At 36.3% G+C, this 18,502-nt stretch overlaps 1 protein-coding gene across 1 annotated transcript in view; it reads right to left on the bottom strand.

Moving 5' to 3' along the window:
- Positions 1 to 1,426: 1,426 nt before the first annotated feature.
- LOC142336582 (uncharacterized) overlaps positions 1,427 to 18,502 on the bottom strand; it is a 39,670-nt gene continuing 22,594 nt past the window's right edge. The window contains exon 2 of the mRNA XM_075385492.1: positions 1,427 to 1,823. Within this exon, the coding sequence (XP_075241607.1) occupies positions 1,427 to 1,823 (397 nt within the window). The remainder of the gene's footprint in view (positions 1,824 to 18,502) is intronic.

Below are 18,502 nucleotides of genomic sequence, written 5' to 3'. Positions count from 1 at the left end.
CATTTTGATTTCTCAAATTACCCACCCACTCATTTTCTTTACGATACCACTAACAAAAGAGTCGTCCTCAAATACAAGGACGAATTCGCCGGTGACTAAATTACTGATTTTATCTGTTTGAACCCGAAGCTGTACTCCATCCTGTCAAAAAGTAAGTTTATTCTCTCATAAAACAAGTTGCTAGTTGTTGTATAAAAATTCGTATTGAGTTAATAGGCATCTGGAAGGTGTTAAATCGTTTTATGTTTACATAGGGTGTTAGTAATCATAATAGCACCTAATATTTCTCATTTCTTTCTTTCTTTCTTTTAGGTTGTCGAAAACTTTCAGCAAAAGGGGTTACGAGGGCCGCACAACAACATCTTCGCCACGTCGACTTCTTAAACACTCTCAGCACTGGGAACCACCTGCGCTCAGAGAACACCAGGATTGTGTCCGACCACCACAGGCTGCAGACAGTTACTACAAACAAAATTTGTCTGTCAGCTTTTGACAAGCGCTATATACTACCAGATGGCATAAAAACCCTCCCGTTTGGCCATTATGAAATTGGCGATTATGCTATCGATGAAATTGATTGGAATAACGACGATGTGGAATGGGATTATGACGATTTTAGCGCTTTACTTTTGAGCTCGAGCCCAGAGTGGGATAACAGTTTTGTTGTACCACACTCCTCTCCAGATACCACAACCACCCAAAGCTCCAACACATGGCAACCACCAGACCCCGGTTTTATCGCCGCTCAGAATATAAATGATTCCGATATTGAAAGTAGCGATATCGTTGATTTCGATGCCAGTTTCGAAGAAAACTCTACTCCCGATAATCCGTTCATTAATTTTGAGGCAGAAGAAGCAAGTGAAAGCGAGTCAGAGGGCCCAGTGTGCAAAACTGCAAGGCGATATTAGAGTGCATATTTAAATTTAATTGCCCAGAGAGAGAGAGAGACACGCAAAACTGAACCAGTATTGATTTTGCATGCAGTGTGAAAATTGGTTTTAATTTAATTTGTTTGAGTGTTTTGAAATCAAAAGCAAGCGGCGAGACAGAAAGCGAAGTTAAAGGGAAACAAGGGCGGCAGAATAAGGAAGGGAGGGGAAATAAAAGAGTCGAAATGGAAAGATTCAGTAGGGAAGGGAAATATAGAGCGGCGGAAAGATTTTATCCCGCCTATCCTATTCCCACTTAACCGCCACTACCTATTATCCTATGGTTAAGAGTCGAATGATAACCCCCCTTTTTTACGTAGGTATTATATACTACTCAGCTGCATGGGCTGAAAAAAATTGAACTGAGCTTCAGTAATTGGTTATCTTTTTTGCGCAATTTTATTCTCTAGGTTGACTTTTTTTCCGTTTTTAGTACCGGTCTAATCATTTGATATCCAACAGTGCAGTTTTCAGATATATTTTTTCGGATTGGCTTATGCAGCAGATATTATGTTTTGTTTGAAAAACAATAGATTGTTTCCTGCCAGAACAGAGTTGATGAAAAAGTGAATTCCTCCTATGTGAGGCAAAGGTTGTACGACCAGAACCACATCATCAGATGACAAGTTCAAACTTCCAGGGGCTGAGCTCATCAGACATGCATCTATCAAATTCCTGAACCCCATCTTGATTGCTTTCGGAGTCCCAGAAGTACCAGAGGATAGTAAGAAATGACAAATGTCTATCAGTTCATTTGGATCATACTGTGGAATTCTGCTCTGTGTCAAATAAGTGCATTCTAGTGACATCTGGTACCCATTGCCATTGTGACTATCTGACTTCATCACTATGATATGAGTCAGCGATGGATGTCGAATTTCCTCTCCAAATCTGAAGAAGAGTTTATTGTGACTACGTTAAAATCAAATTAATTAAATATTTATTTTAATAATTTTTACTGACTGAGTTCCTGGTTGCGCCAACGGAGAATTGGGGTATCCAACGCAACATTAACTTTAATTCTGTACTAGTCCAGGTCGAGGTCCCAGACGGAGAGTCGCTATGTCCAGACCGTCCCAGACACAAAGTGTCTACGTCCAGACTGTCCTAGACGGAAAGTGTCTATATCCAGACTTTCCTACGTTCTTCAGACTTTCGTGCGTTTATGTCCAAACTTTCGTGCGTTCTTGCGTGTTTACAGACTATGTAAATTTGAACGCACAAAACCCCTGTTGTGCGTTCATTTGAGCATAAACATATCGACTTTCCGTCTGGGACCGCAACTTGGCAGTCTATTTGGTTATTCCCTGTTGGCGAATAACAAATGTTAATGTAAAGAATTCATTAGCAAATACCAGAAGGCTTTCACTGAACAACCACTACAAATATTGGCTGATTTGTTGACAAGAGGCGAATAAAAATGTTTTTAACGGAGAAATCTGTCTGAATTATCGGCTTAAATGCACTGAAATGTGCTTAAATTATTGTAGAGCGAATTAAATTAATTAGCGAATGCACAATTTTACTACCTAATTATGCAGTTAATGCGGTGAATGTGCTGGGAATATGAAAGATCAAAGCCAAAAGTTTGCGTTGGTCTACATAATTTTGGCGCTTTCAATGCATTCACAGCAAGTTTTTAATGTCAAATCTAACGTGGTGGGGGTGGGAGAATGCGCTGAATATTGTTCAATTCATCAAAAAAAATTGTCGCGAAGAAATTTTTTACGCCAAATCGCACACCACAACAACAACCAACCGAGGACCACAACCACCTGGGTTGCATATTCTTTGTAGTCATACAGGGACCAAACAAGAACCCATAGAGATTATAACGCATTTTTCAGCGCAATCCTTGCATGGAACCAAGGAAATAATGTATGATCCTTGTGTGATTACTAAGAATTCATATATGTAGATGTATAACTACCAGGATATCATAAAAGATCTTAGTATGATTATCAGGAAATCATTAATCCTTATTCTACTTTTTAACTCTTTCATTAGATACTCGCCAAACTGACTCCAAGTCAGTTTATGCCCAACCACAACAGAACCCACGCAAGTATTTCATAAAAACTTGAGCTTAGTGTAAGCTGAGATACAAGATAAAATTTTCTGTTTTTATTTTGCATAAAATTCTGTTTTTTACACAAGGCATAGATATTTGGAACCTTTTATGGGAATTTGGGTAAAAGAATTAATAAATAACATGGACAAAATAATAATTCGATTAGCCTTGGACTGTTTGATACAGAATTTCGAAGGAACATTCAACGTTTAATGTTTCATGTTTTCTGATTATTAGGATTTGTTCAAAACAACGTTTTGCAAAATTAAAAAAGATTTCACAGTTCTGAAATCATACAAACCATATTTTATTTTTTATGACTATTACGAAACATCTAAGACATTGTATGTATACCGGGAATTTTGTATGATTGTCAATCTTGATCTGTACATACTTCTTAGCAGAAATGTTCCAAAAAAGGGTGTACACTCTCCAAAGCTAAACTAAATGATAAAAAACCGGGATCTTTTTTGCTGCCCCCCCCCGCTTAATTTTGCACCCCCCATTTATGCATGCCTAAACATACTGTTAAAGTTAAGTAAGTTTATTCATTAACATCATTAACATATTTGAACAATATGGTATTATTAAAAGCTAGCATAGCTATGGTTCGAAAGTATTACGTATTTCAACAAAAATTTGCTGCATATAACGTAAACATCAATAAAAATTTCGGTATTATATCATTTTTGGTGTTATTGCCCGGTGCAACGATTCCTACTAATCTCACTAGGATTCCTGATTATCTTACTAAAACCCGCTTTTCCGTAATTTCCTGCTCGGAAAAAAACTTTCACCCGCTTTTCCGTAATTTCCGGCTCGGAAAAAACTTTTACCCGCTTTTCCGCAATTTCCTGCTCGGAAAAAAACTTTCGCCTGCTTTTCTCGCAAATCCTAGTAGGAAATCTTACAATTTCTTTTTTTCCTGAATTTCCTGGTAGGAAAGTTTTCTCGCTTGTTTTCCTTCGTTTTCTAATAGGATATGGGATATTTCCGAGTCGGAATTTTACTTCAACCAAGATAAAACTTGTAAACACTAAAAAAAAGTTCAGGTAACTAGAATTTCAGGTAAATTTCAGGTGTAAAAGCACCTGAAATACAACTGAACTGTATTTCAGGTAAATTTTCACCTGAACAAGTTCAGGTGTGGTTACCACCTTTTTTGTATTCAGCAGTGAAACAACAAAATTTTAACAAAACCGCAGTGGTTTTAAAGTGGATCAACTTGAATCCAACCTCTGTTTCTTATAAATTAAATCAAAAATTAGTTTTCCTGCTTAAAATAGATCTCTGTAGAACTGGATTACACAAAAACAGAAACGGTAACGACATATGGTCCTCATTTAGCTTTCATTTCTTTAAAGTCTTTTAGATCAGATTGATATTCCTTTTAATTCAAACTACTTCCAGTTTCCAACATTAGCGCTGCTTCAAAACCCTGTTCGTCGAAGTGAAGTTAGTCTTCAGATTTTAGGTACATGTTTCCGAAAAAGGGCTCTCTACAAATTTTAAAGGACAAAACAAACATTTATGAAACTATTTCCGGCGTCTATTAAGTTTCGCAAAGTAACGGTTAAGTTTGATATAAAGGTCTCCCACTCTTCAGCCTTACTCTTGTTTCTAGATTCAACACGTAATTTGGGAACCATTAGGGGATTCTCAAGTTAATTTCAATACTGAGTTTTCAAACAAACGGATTAAAGAAACTTTAATTTTTTAAAATCATACTAACAGGAAACGCAGTGGGTTTAAAGTGGATCAACTTGAATCCAACCTCTGTTTCTTATATATTAAATCAAAAATTAGTTTTCCTGCTTAAAATAGATCTCTGTAGAACTGGATTACACAAAAACAGAAACGGTAACGACATATGGTCCTCATTTAGCTTTCATTTCTTTAAAGTCTTTTAGATCAGATTGATATTCCTTTTAATTCAAACTACTTCCAGTTTCCAACATTAGCGCTGCTTCAAAACCCTGTTCGTCGAAGTGAAGTTAGTCTTCAAATTTTAGGTACATGTTTCCGAAAAAGGGCTCTCTACAAATTTTAAAGGACAAAACAAACATTTATGAAACTATTTCCGGCGTTTATTAAGTTTCGCAAAGTAACGGTTAAGTTTAATATAAAGGTCTCCCACTCTTCAGCCTTACTCATGTTTCTAGATTCAACACGTAATTTGGGAACCATTAGGGGATTCTCAGGATAATTTCAATACTGAGGTTTCAAACAAACGGATTAAAGAAACTTTAATTTTTAAAAATCATACTAACAGGAAACGCAGTGGTTTTAAAGTGGATCAACTTGAATCCAACCTCTGTTTCTTATATATTAAATCAAAAATTAGTTTTCCTGCATAAAATAGATCTCTGTAGAACTGGATTACACAAAAACAGAAACGGTAACGACATATGGTCCTCATTCAGCTTCCATTTCTTTAAATTCTTTCAGAATCAGATTGATTTTCTTTTTAATTCAAACTAATACCATTTTCCTACATGAGCACTGCTTCAAAAACCCAGTCCTTCGAAAACTCGAATTTGTTTGTTATTTTAGGTACATGTTTCAGAAACAGGGCACTGCACAAATTATAGAAGACAAAACAAACATTCATGAAACTCTTTCCTGCCGTTTATTAAGTTTCGCAAAGTTTCGGTTAAGTTTAATATAAACGTTTCCCACACTTTAGCCCTACTAATAATTCTGGATCGAACAAGTAATTTAGGAGCCATTGGGGATTCTGAAGTGAATATCAATGATGAAGTTTCAGAAAAAACGGTTTAAAGGACTTTAATTTCTTCAAATGATAACAACAGGAAACGCAGTGGTTTTAAAGTGGACCAACTTGATTGCAATCTCTCTTCCTTATGTATTAAATCAAAAACTATTCTTTCTGCATAAAATAGATCTCTGGAAAACTGAATTACACTAAAAAAGAAGCAGTAATGGCGTAGGGTCCTCATGTAGCTTCCATTTTTTTAAAGTCTTTCAGATTCAGATTGATAGAGGTACAGTTAGTTGTTTTGTTGATAAGTAGGCAAGTGCTTTGCAGAATTCTACCAACATGAGCTCATTGTGTTGGTATTGTAATCGTCGGGCACTTCTGATAATTTTTTTACCCTAATTCGGCTGGGTAAAAAAAAGTTATGGATTGGTAAAATTGTAAAAAAGTCAACATTTTAGGTGAGATTGGAGTCCCCAAAAATGGATACCCCAAAATACCTTAGTTTCCCTACATATATTAGTTCGTTGGATTCCGCTGATAGCGGTGAGTATCTCCATTTGTATTTTTTATGTGGTTTTATTGAGTTGAGTGGGTCAATTTTTGCTCTGTAGGCGAGGAACCTCGATTATCGACAATTTTAGGCTATTTCGGCGGCGACATAGTTGGAATTTTTTGTGTCAAGAATAAGTATTGTAGTGTTTTGGATTGCTCAGTAGATGAGGAGTATCCCCAAGTACACATATTTTTTTGCTCAAGACCGCCTGTGACCAAGCCCGGCAATTTTGTAGGTCGTGTGTGTCTTAATACAGTTTAACCAAAAGTGCTTTACAATATAGTGAAGGACTTATTCAAATCAATTGAGCGCCTAAGTAGGAGTGGGAAAGTCCAAATAGGTTCTAAAGCAGAAAGAATTATCGTTCTAGATGGTCTGAGATAGAAGAACTTAACACGTTGTCAGATTTCGCTCTCAAAATACTATCTTTATACAGTTTAACAAAAAGTGTTTTTCAATCTAGTAAAGGACTTCTTCAAATCAATTGAGGGCCTAAGTAGGAGTGGGAAAGTCCAAACAGGTTCTAAACCCCAAGAGATTATCGTTCTAGGTTGTCTGAGATAGAAGTACTTAACACGTTGTCAGATTTCGGACTCAAAATACGATCTTTATACAGTTTAACAAAAAGTATTTTTCAATATAGTGAAGAACTGATTCAAATCAATTGAGGGCCTAAGTAGGAGTGGGAAAGTCCAAATAGGTTCTAAAGCAGAAAGAATTATCGTTCTAAGTGGTCTGAGATAGAAATACTTAATATGTTGTCAGATTTCGCACTCAAAATACTATCTTTATACCGTTTAACAAAAATTGTTTTTCAATATAGTGAAGGACTTATTCAAATCAATTGAGCGCATAAGTGGGAGTGGGAAATTCCAAGTAGGTTCTGAAGCCCAAGGGGTTATTGTTATAGGTTGTCTGAGATAGAAGTACTTAACACGTTCTCTGATTTCGCACTCAAAATACGATCTTTATACAGTTTAACAAAAAGTGTTTTTCAATATAGTGAAGGACTTATTCAAATCAATTGAGGGCCTAAGTAGGAGTGGGAAAGTCCAAATAGGTTCTAAAGCCGAAAGAATTATTGTTCTAGGTTGTTTGAGATAGAAGTACTTAACACGTTGTCAGATTTCGGACTCAAAATACGATCTTTATACAGTTTAACAAAAAGTATTTTTCAATATAATGAAGAACTTATTCAAATCAATTGAGGGCCTAAGTAGGAGTGCGAAAGTCCAAATAGGTTCTAAAGCAGAAAGAATTAGCGTTCTAAGTGGTCTGAGATAGAAATACTTAACATGTTGTCAGATTTCGCACTCAAAATACTATCTTTATACCGTTTAACAAAAATTGTTTTTCAATATAGTGAAGGACTTATTCAAATCAATTGAGCGCATAAGTGGGAGTGGGAAAGTCCAAATAGGTTCTGAAGCCCAAGGGGTTATTGTTATAGGTTGTCTGAGATAGAAGTACTTAACACGTCTGATTTCGCACTCAAAATACGATCTTTATACAGTTTAACAAAAAGTGTTTTTCAATATAGTGAAGGACTTATTCAAATCAATTGAGGGCGTAAGTAGGAGTGAGAAAGTTCAAATAGGTTCTAAGGTCTAAGGGATTATGGTTTTAGGTTGTCTGAGATAGAAGTACTTAACAGGTTGTCAGATTTCGCACTCAAAATACGATCCTTATACAGTTTAACAAAAACTGTTTTTCAATATAGTGAAGGACTTATTCAAATCAATTGAGGGCCTAAGTAGGAGTGGGAAAGTCCAAATAGGTTCTAAAGCCGAAAGAATTATTGTTCTAGATGGTCTGAGATAGAAGAACTCAACACGTTGTCAGATTTTGCTCTCAAAATACTATCTTTATACAGTTTAACAAAGCGTTCTTTTTTGTTTTTCAATATAGTGAAGGACTTATTCAAATCAATTGAGCGCCTACGTGAGAGTGAGAAAGTCCAAATAGGTTCTAAGGCCGAAGAAATTATCGTTCTAGGTGGTCTGAGATAGAAGTACTTAACACGTTGTCAGATTTTGCTCTCAAAATACTATCTTTATACTGTTTTACAAAAAGTGTTTTTCAATATATACGTTCTTTTTTTTCAAATTATCTCTTTGAGTTAATTTTTTTGGACTTCATACGATCAGGATTAATTAGTTAGCACTATTAGACGTCTCCAATAGTAAAAAAAACCAGAGCTTTGGTGTATCTACATTGTGAATCGCTTGTTGCGCTTAATCCGTACCGTCGTTTAAAATGGGACCACCCATCCCCGGGTATCAGGGGACGCCACCAAGTGTGAACTGGGACCACCCACCACGGGTCGAAGTGGGACCACTCAGCCCCGGGTATCAGGGGTACTAAGCTTTAGGGGTTAATTTATGCTGTAATTTATTAACATGGTCACTGCTGTAAATGTGATTTGTGTAATGTCTTCACAAAAGTTTGTTTTTGCTCTTTTTCAAGTCGGAAATGAATCTAAATAACAAGTCCATTGCCGTGTTTGGCGATTCCCATGTTCAGAAGCTACTTCTACCTCCACATATTGTTATCCTTGGAAAAGGTGGTGAGAAGTTGGAGAATTGGAGGAATTATTCGGACGAAATGGTTGGCTATGATATTATCATCATAATGCTAGGAGGGAATGATATTTGTTCGAAGTTCCCATCTGTGCCCTCACCATCTGATATCAAAGGCGTGATGAATTGCATGCGAGAATTAGTAACTTTCGTGGAGGACAATAATCACAAATGCTTCGTTTGTGACATAATACCTCGGTTGTCTAACGAGCGGGGAATTCATTATACAAATTCAAGGCTTGCTGACAAATACAAGCGGCGCCATATCCAGCTTGAGAATGCGATAAAGCGACAAGACTTCCAAGATGGAGTTCACTTAAAGTGCTATAAGAACATAAGCAAGTTGTTGATGAAGAAAGTTGCAAAGTTGCTCTAACTTTTATTTGATTTGGCCATTCATGGTGCTTTAAGTTTTTGAGTTTTTAACTTTTGTGCTATGAACTTATTGTGCTTTTATATTTTGTCATGAATTTCCAAATTGAACGTTTGCAACATCTGTTTCAAATTTTTGACGCCAATCTTAGCATAGTTATATGGTTAAGAATTTTTGCTTTGCTTTTTGAGCTGTTTTGAAGAGCCAATCATGGCTCAATGAACAGCCGATTGAGTGGCTAATTGTAGAACCAATTTTGTGGTTCAATGAACAGCCGATTAAGAGGCTGATTGAAGAGTCGATTGTGAGGCTCACTGATTAGTCGATTGAGTGACTGATTGAAGAGCCGATTGTCTGGCTCAACGAACAGTCGATTGAGTGACTGATTGAAGGGCCGATTGTGTGGCTCAATCAACAGTCGATTAAGTGACTGATTGAAGAGCCGATTGTGTGGCTCAATGAGCAGCCGATTAAGAGGCTGATTGAAGAGCCAATTGTGGCTCAATGAACAGTCGATTGAGTGACGATTGAAGAGCCGATTGTGTGGCTCAATGAACAGTCGAGTGAGTGACTGATTGAAGAGCCGATTGTGGCTCAATGAACAGTCCATTTAGTGACTGATTGAAGAGCCGATTGTGTGGCTCAATGAACGGCCGATTAAGAGGCCGAATGAAGAGCCGATTGTGTGGCTCAATGAACAGTCGATTTAGTGACTGATTGAAGAGCCGATTGTGTGGCTCAATGAACAGTCGATTGAATGACTGATTGAAGAGCCGATTGTAGCTCAATGAGCAGCCGATTGAGTGACTGATTGAAGAGCCGATTGTGTGGCTCAATGAACAGTCGATTGAAAGACTGATTGAAGAGCCGATTGTGTGGCTCAATGTGCAGCCGATTACAGTATAACAAAAAGTGTTTTTCAATATAGTGAAGGACTTATTCAAATCAATTGAGGGCGTAAGTAGGAGTGGGAAAGTTCAAATAGGTTCTAAAGCCTAAGGGATTATCGTTATAGGTTGTCTGAGATAGAAGTACTTAACACGTTGCCAGATTTCGCACTCAAAATACGATCTTTATACAGTTTAACAAAAATTGTTTTTCAATATAGTGAAGGACTTATTCAAATCAATTGAGGGCGTAAGTAGGAGTGGGAAAGTTCAAATAGGTTCTAAAGCCCAAGGGATTATCGTTCTAGGTTGTCTGAGATAGAAGTACTTAACACGTTGTCAGATTTCGCACTCAAAAACGATCTTTATACAGTTTAACAAAAAGTGTTTTTCAATATAGTGAAGGACTTATTCAAATCAATTGAGGGCCTAAGTAGGAGTGGGAAAGTCCAAATAGGTTTTAAAGCCGAAGGAATTTTTGTTCTAGGTTGTCTGAGATAGAAGTACTTAACACGTTGTCAGATTTCGGACTCAAAATACGATCTTTATACAGTTTAACAAAAAGTGTTTTTCAATATAGTGAATGACTTCTTCAAATCAATTGAGGGCCTAAGTAGGAGTGGGAAAGTCCAAATAGGTTCTAAGGCCGAAGGAATTATCGTTCTAGGTTGTCTGAGATAGAGGTACTTAACACGTTGTCAGATTTCGGACTCAAAATACGATCTTTATACAGTTTAACAAAAAGTGTTTTTCAATATAGTGAAGGACTTGTTCAAATCAATTGAGGGCCTAAGTAGGAGTGGGAAAGTCCAAATAGGTTCTAAAGCCCAAGGGATTATCGTTCTAGGTTGTCTGAGATAGAAGTACTTAACACGTTGTCAGATTTCGCACTCAAATACGATCTTTATACAGTTTAACAAAAAGTGTTTTCCAATATAGTGAAGGACTTATTCAAATCAATTGAGGGCCTAAGTAGGAGTGGGAAAGTCCAAATAGGTTTTAAAGCCGAAAGAATTTTTGTTCTAGGTTGTCTGAGATAGAAGTTCTTAACACGTTGTCAGATTTCGGACTCAAAATACGATCTTTATACAGTTTAACAAAAAGTGTTTTTCAATATAGTGAAGGACTTATTCAAATCAATTGAGGGCGTAAGTAGGAGTGGGAAAGTTCAAATAGGTTCTAAAGCCTAAGGGATTATCGTTATAGGTTGTCTGAGATAGAAGTACTTAACACGTTGCCAGATTTCGCACTCAAAATACGATCTTTATACAGTTTAACAAAAATTGTTTTTCAATATAGTGAAGGACTTATTCAAATCAATTGAGGGCGTAAGTAGGAGTGGGAAAGTTCAAATAGGTTCTAAAGCCCAAGGGATTATCGTTCTAGGTTGTCTGAGATAGAAGTACTTAACACGTTGTCAGATTTCGCACTCAAAAACGATCTTTATACAGTTTAACAAAAAGTGTTTTTCAATATAGTGAAGGACTTATTCAAATCAATTGAGGGCCTAAGTAGGAGTGGGAAAGTCCAAATAGGTTTTAAAGCCGAAGGAATTTTTGTTCTAGGTTGTCTGAGATAGAAGTACTTAACACGTTGTCAGATTTCGGACTCAAAATACGATCTTTATACAGTTTAACAAAAAGTGTTTTTCAATATAGTGAATGACTTCTTCAAATCAATTGAGGGCCTAAGTAGGAGTGGGAAAGTCCAAATAGGTTCTAAGGCCGAAGGAATTATCGTTCTAGGTTGTCTGAGATAGAGGTACTTAACACGTTGTCAGATTTCGGACTCAAAATACGATCTTTATACAGTTTAACAAAAAGTGTTTTTCAATATAGTGAAGGACTTGTTCAAATCAATTGAGGGCCTAAGTAGGAGTGGGAAAGTCCAAATAGGTTCTAAAGCCCAAGGGATTATCGTTCTAGGTTGTCTGAGATAGAAGTACTTAACACGTTGTCAGATTTCGCACTCAAATACGATCTTTATACAGTTTAACAAAAAGTGTTTTCCAATATAGTGAAGGACTTATTCAAATCAATTGAGGGCCTAAGTAGGAGTGGGAAAGTCCAAATAGGTTTTAAAGCCGAAAGAATTTTTGTTCTAGGTTGTCTGAGATAGAAGTACTTAACACGTTGTCAGATTTCGGACTCAAAATACGATCTTTATACAGTTTAACAAAAAGTGTTTTTCAATATAGTGAATGACTTCTTCAAATCAATTGAGGGCCTAAGTAGGAGTGGGAAAGTCCAAATAGGTTCTAAGGCCGAAGGAATTATCGTTCTAGGTTGTCTGAGATAGAAGTACTTAACACGTTGTCAGATTTGGGACTCAAAATACGATCTTTATACAGTTTAACAAAAAGTGTTTTTCAATATAGTGAAGGACTTGTTCAAATCAATTGAGGGCCTAAGTAGGAGTGGGAAAGTCCAAATAGGTTCTAAAGACCAAGGGATTATCGTTCTAGGTTGTCTGAGATAGAAGTACTTAACACGTTGTCAGATTTCGCACTCAAATACGATCTTTATAGTTTAACAAAAAGTGTTTTTCAATATAGTGAAGGACTTATTCAAATCAATTGAGGGCCCAAGTAGGAGTGGGAAAGTCCAAAAAGGTTTCAAAGCCGAAGGAATCATCGTTTTAGGTTGTCTGAGATAGAAGTACTTAACACGTTGTCAGATTTCGGACTCAAAATACGATCTTTATACAGTTTAACAAAAAGTGTTTTTCAATATAGTGAAGGACTTCTTCAAATCAATTGAGGGCCTTAGTAGGAGTGGGAAAGTCCAAATAGGTTCTAAAGCCGAAGGAATTATCGTTCTAGGTTGTCTGAGATAGAAGTACTTAACACGTTGTCAGATTTCGGACTCAAAATACGATCTTTATACAGTTTAACAAGTGTTTTTCAATATAGTGAAGGACTTCTTCAAATCAATTGAGGGCCTAAGTAGGAGTGGGAAAGTCCAAATAGGTTTTAAAGCCGAAGGAATTATCGTTTTAGGTTGTCTGAGATAGAAGTACTTAACACGTTGTCAGATTTCGGACTCAAAATACGATCTTTATACAGTTTAACAAAAAGTGTTTTTCAATATAGTGAAGGACTTATTCAAATCAATTGAGGGCCTAAGTAGGAGTGGGAAAGTCCAAATAGGTTCTAAAGCCGAAGGAATTATCGTTTTAGGTTGTCTGAGATAGAAGTTCTTAACACGTTGTCAGATTTCGGACTCAAAATACGATCTTTATACAGTTTAACAAAAAGTGTTTTTCAATATAGTGAAGGACTTATTCAAATCAATTGAGGGCCTAAGTAGGAGTGGGAAAGTCCAAATAGGTTCTAAAGCCGAAGGAATTATCGTTCTAGGTTGTCTGAGATAGAAGTACTTAACACGTTGTCAGATTTCGGACTCAAATACGATCTTTATACAGTTTAACAAAAAGTGTTTTTCAATATAGTGAAGGACTTGTTCAAATCAATTGAGGGCCTAAGTAGGAGTGGGAAAGTCCAAATAGGTTCTAAAGCCCAAGGGAATATCGTTCTAGGTTGTCTGAGATAGAAGTACTTAACACGTTTTCAGATTTCGGACTCAAAATACGATCTTTATACAGTTTAACAAAAAGTGTTTTTCAATATAGTGAAGGACTTGTTCAAATCAATTGAGGGCCTTAGTAGGAGTGGGAAAGTCCAAATAGGTTCTAAAGCCGAAGGAATTATCGTTTTAGGTTGTCTGAGATAGAAGTACTTAACACGTTGTCAGATTTCGGACTCAAAATACGATCTTTATACAGTTTAACAAAAAGTGTTTTTCAATATAGTGAAGGACTTCTTCAAATCAATTGAGGGCCTTAGTAGGAGTGGGAAAGTCCAAATAGGTTCTAAAGCCGAAGGAATTATCGTTCTAGGTTGTCTGAGATAGAAGTACTTAACACGTTGTCAGATTTCGGACTCAAAATACGATCTTTATACAGTTTAACAAAAAGTGTTTTTCAATATAGTGAAGGACTTATTCAAATCGATTGAGGGCCTAAGTGGGAGTGGGAAAGTCCAAATAGGTTCTAAAGCCGAAGGAATTATCGTTCTAGGTTGTCTGAGATAGAAGTACTTAACACGTTGTCAGATTTCGGACTCAAAATACGATCTTTATACAGTTTAACAAAAAGTGTTTTTCAATATAGTGAAGGACTTCTTCAAATCAATTGAGGGCCTAAGTAGGAGTGGGAAAGTCCAATTAGGTTTTAAAGCCGAAGGAATTATTGTTTTAGGTTGTCTGAGATAGAAGTACTTAACACGTTGTCAGATTTCGGACTCAAAATACGATCTTTATACAGTTTAACAAAAAGTGTTTTTCAATATAGTGAAGGACTTATTCAAATCAATTGAGGGCCTAAGTAGGAGTGGGAAAGTCCAAATAGGTTCTAAAGCCGAAGGAATTATCGTTCTAGGTTGTCTGAGATAGAAGTACTTAACACGTTGTCAGATTTCGGACTCAAAATACGATCTTTATACAGTTTAACAAAAAGTGTTTTCCAATATAGTGAAGGACTTATTCAAATCAATTGAGGGCCTAAGTAGGAGTGGGAAAGTCCAAATAGGTTTTAAAGCCGAAGGAATTATCGTTTTAGGTTGTCTGAGATAGAAGTACTTAACACGTTGTCAGATTTCGGACTCAAAATACGATCTTTATACAGTTTAACAAAAAGTGTTTTTCAATATAGTGAAGGACTTCTTCAAATCAATTGAGGGCCTTAGTAGGAGTGGGAAAGTCTAAATAGGTTCTAAAGCCGAAGGAATTATCGTTCTAGGTTGTCTGAGATAGAAGTACTTAACACGTTGTCAGATTTCGCCCTCAAATACGATCTTTATACAGTTTAACAAAAAGTGTTTTTCAATATAGTGAAGAACTTATTCAAATCAATTGAGGGCCTAAGTAGGAGTGGAAAAGTCCAAATAGGTTTTAAAGCCGAAGGAATTATCGTTCTAGGTTGTCTGAGATAGAAGTACTTAACACGTTGTCAGATTTCGGACTCAAAATACGATCTTTATACAGTTTAACAAAAAGTGTTTTTCAATATAGTGAAGGACTTGTTCAAATCAATTGAGGGCCTTAGTAGGAGTGGGAAAGTCCAAATAGGTTCTAAAGCCGAAGGAATTATCGTTTTAGGTTGTCTGAGATAGAAGTACTTAACACGTTGTCAGATTTCGGACTCAAAATACGATCTTTATACAGTTTAACAAAAAGTGTTTTTCAATATAGTGAAGGACTTCTTCAAATCAATTGAGGGCCTTAGTAGGAGTGGGAAAGTCCAAATAGGTTCTAAAGCCGAAGGAATTATCGTTCTAGGTTGTCTGAGATAGAAGTACTTAACACGTTGTCAGATTTCGGACTCAAAATACGATCTTTATACAGTTTAACAAAAAGTGTTTTTCAATATAGTGAAGGACTTATTCAAATCAATTGAGGGCCTAAGTGGGAGTGGGAAAGTCCAAATAGGTTCTAAAGCCGAAGGAATTATCGTTCTAGGTTGTCTGAGATAGAAGTACTTAACACGTTGTCAGATTTCGGACTCAAAATACGATCTTTATACAGTTTAACAAAAAGTGTTTTTCAATATAGTGAAGGACTTCTTCAAATCAATTGAGGGCCTAAGTAGGAGTGGGAAAGTCCAATTAGGTTTTAAAGCCGAAGGAATTATTGTTTTAGGTTGTCTGAGATAGAAGTACTTAACACGTTGTCAGATTTCGGACTCAAAATACGATCTTTATACAGTTTAACAAAAAGTGTTTTTCAATATAGTGAAGGACTTATTCAAATCAATTGAGGGCCTAAGTAGGAGTGGGAAAGTCCAAATAGGTTCTAAAGCCGAAGGAATTATCGTTCTAGGTTGTCTGAGATAGAAGTACTTAACACGTTGTCAGATTTCGGACTCAAAATACGATCTTTATACAGTTTAACAAAAAGTGTTTTCCAATATAGTGAAGGACTTATTCAAATCAATTGAGGGCCTAAGTAGGAGTGGGAAAGTCCAAATAGGTTTTAAAGCCGAAGGAATTATCGTTTTAGGTTGTCTGAGATAGAAGTACTTAACACGTTGTCAGATTTCGGACTCAAAATACGATCTTTATACAGTTTAACAAAAAGTGTTTTTCAATATAGTGAAGGACTTCTTCAAATCAATTGAGGGCCTTAGTAGGAGTGGGAAAGTCTAAATAGGTTCTAAAGCCGAAGGAATTATCGTTCTAGGTTGTCTGAGATAGAAGTACTTAACACGTTGTCAGATTTCGCCCTCAAATACGATCTTTATACAGTTTAACAAAAAGTGTTTTTCAATATAGTGAAGGACTTATTCAAATCAATTGAGGGCCTAAGTAGGAGTGGAAAAGTCCAAATAGGTTTTAAAGCCGAAGGAATTATCGTTCTAGGTTGTCTGAGATAGAAGTACTTAACACGTTGTCAGATTTCGCACTCAAATACGATCTTTATACAGTTTAACAAAAAGTGTTTTTCAATATAGTGAAGGACTTATTCAAATCAATTGAGGGCCTAAGTAGGAGTGGGAAAGTCCAATTAGGTTCTAAAGCCCAAGGGATTATCGTTTTAGGTTGTCTGAGATAGAAGTACTTAACACGTCGTCAGATTTCGGACTCAAAATACGATCTTTATACAGTTTAACAAAAAGTGTTTTTCAATATAGTGGAGGACTTGTTCAAATCAATTGAGGGCCTAAGTAGGAGTGGGAAAGTCCAAATAGGTTCTAAAGCCCAAGGGATTATCGTTCTAGGTTGTCTGAGATAGAAGTACTTAACACGTTGTCAGATTTCGGACTCAAAATACGATCTTTATACAGTTTAACAAAAAGTGTTTTTCAATATAGTGAAGGACTTCTTCAAATCAATTGAGGGCCTAAGTAGGAGTGGGAAAGTCCAAATAGGTTTTAAAGCCGAAGGAATTATCGTTTTAGGTTGTCTGAGATAGAAGTAATTAACACGTTGTCAGATTTCGGACTCAAAATACGATCTTTATACAGTTTAACAAAAAGTGTTTTTCAATATAGTGAAGGAATTCTTCAAATCAATTGAGGGCCTTAGTAGGAGTGGGAAAGTCTAAATAGGTTCTAAAGCCGAAGGAATTATCGTTCTAGGTTGTCTGAGATAGAAGTACTTAACACGTTGTCAGATTTCGCCCTCAAATACGATCTTTATACAGTTTAACAAAAAGTGTTTTTCAATATAGTGAAGGACTTATTCAAATCATTTGAGGGGCCTAAGTAGGAGTGGGAAAGTCCAAATAGGTTTTAAAGCCGAAGGAATTATCGTTCTAGGTTGTGTGAGATAGAAGTACTTAACACGTTGTCAGATTTCGCACTCAAATACGATCTTTATACAGTTTAACAAAAAGTGTTTTTCAATATAGTGAAGCACTTCTTCAAATCAATTGAGGGCCTTAGTAGGAGTCGGAAAGTCCAAATAGGTTCTAATGCCGAAGGAATTATCGTTCTAGGTTGTCTGGGATAGAAGTACTTAACACGTTGTCAGATTTCGGACTCAAAATACGATCTTTATACAGTTTAACAAAAAGTGTTTTTCAATATAGTGAAGGACTTATTCAAATCAATTGAGGGCCTAAGTAGGAGTGGGAAAGTCCAAACAGGTTCTAAGGCCGAAGGAATTATCGTTCTAGGTTGTCTGAGATAGAAGTACTTAACACGTTGTCAGATTTCGGACTCAAAATACGATCTTTATACAGTTTTAACAAAAAGTGTTTTTCAATATAGTGAAGGACTTCTTCAAATCAATTGAGGGCCTAAGTAGGAGTGGGAAAGTCCACATAGGTTCTAAAGCCCAAGGGATTATCGTTCTAGGTTGTCTGAGATAGAAGTACTTAACACGTTGTCAGATTTCGCCCTCAAATACGATCTTTATACAGTTTAACAAAAAGTGTTTTTCAATATAGTGAAGGACTTATTCAAATCAATTGAGGGCCTAAGTAGGAGTGGGAAAATCCAAATAGGTTCTAAAGCCCAAGGGATTATCGTTCTAGGTTGTCTGAGATAGAAGTACTTAACACGTTGTCAGATTTCGCCCTCAAATACGATCTTTATACAGTTTAACAAAAAGTGTTTTTCAATATAGTGAAGGACTTATTCAAATCAATTGAGGGCCTAAGTAGGAGTGGGAAAGTCCAAATAGGTTCTAAGGCCGAAGGAATTATCGTTCTAGGTTGTCTGAGATAGAAGTACTTAACACGTTGTCAGATTTCGGACTCAAAATACGATCTTTATACAGTTTTAACAAAAAGTGTTTTTCAATATAGTGAAGGACTTCTTCAAATCAATTGAGGGCCTAAGTAGGAGTGGGAAAGTCCACATAGGTTCTAAAGCCCAAGGGATTAT

This window comes from Convolutriloba macropyga, chromosome 3 (assembly GCF_964194025.1).
Source record: "Convolutriloba macropyga chromosome 3, txConMacr16.3, whole genome shotgun sequence".
In the NCBI taxonomy this organism is placed as follows: Eukaryota; Metazoa; Xenacoelomorpha; order Acoela; family Convolutidae; genus Convolutriloba; species Convolutriloba macropyga.
This window is presented reverse-complemented; position numbering and strand designations above follow the sequence as displayed.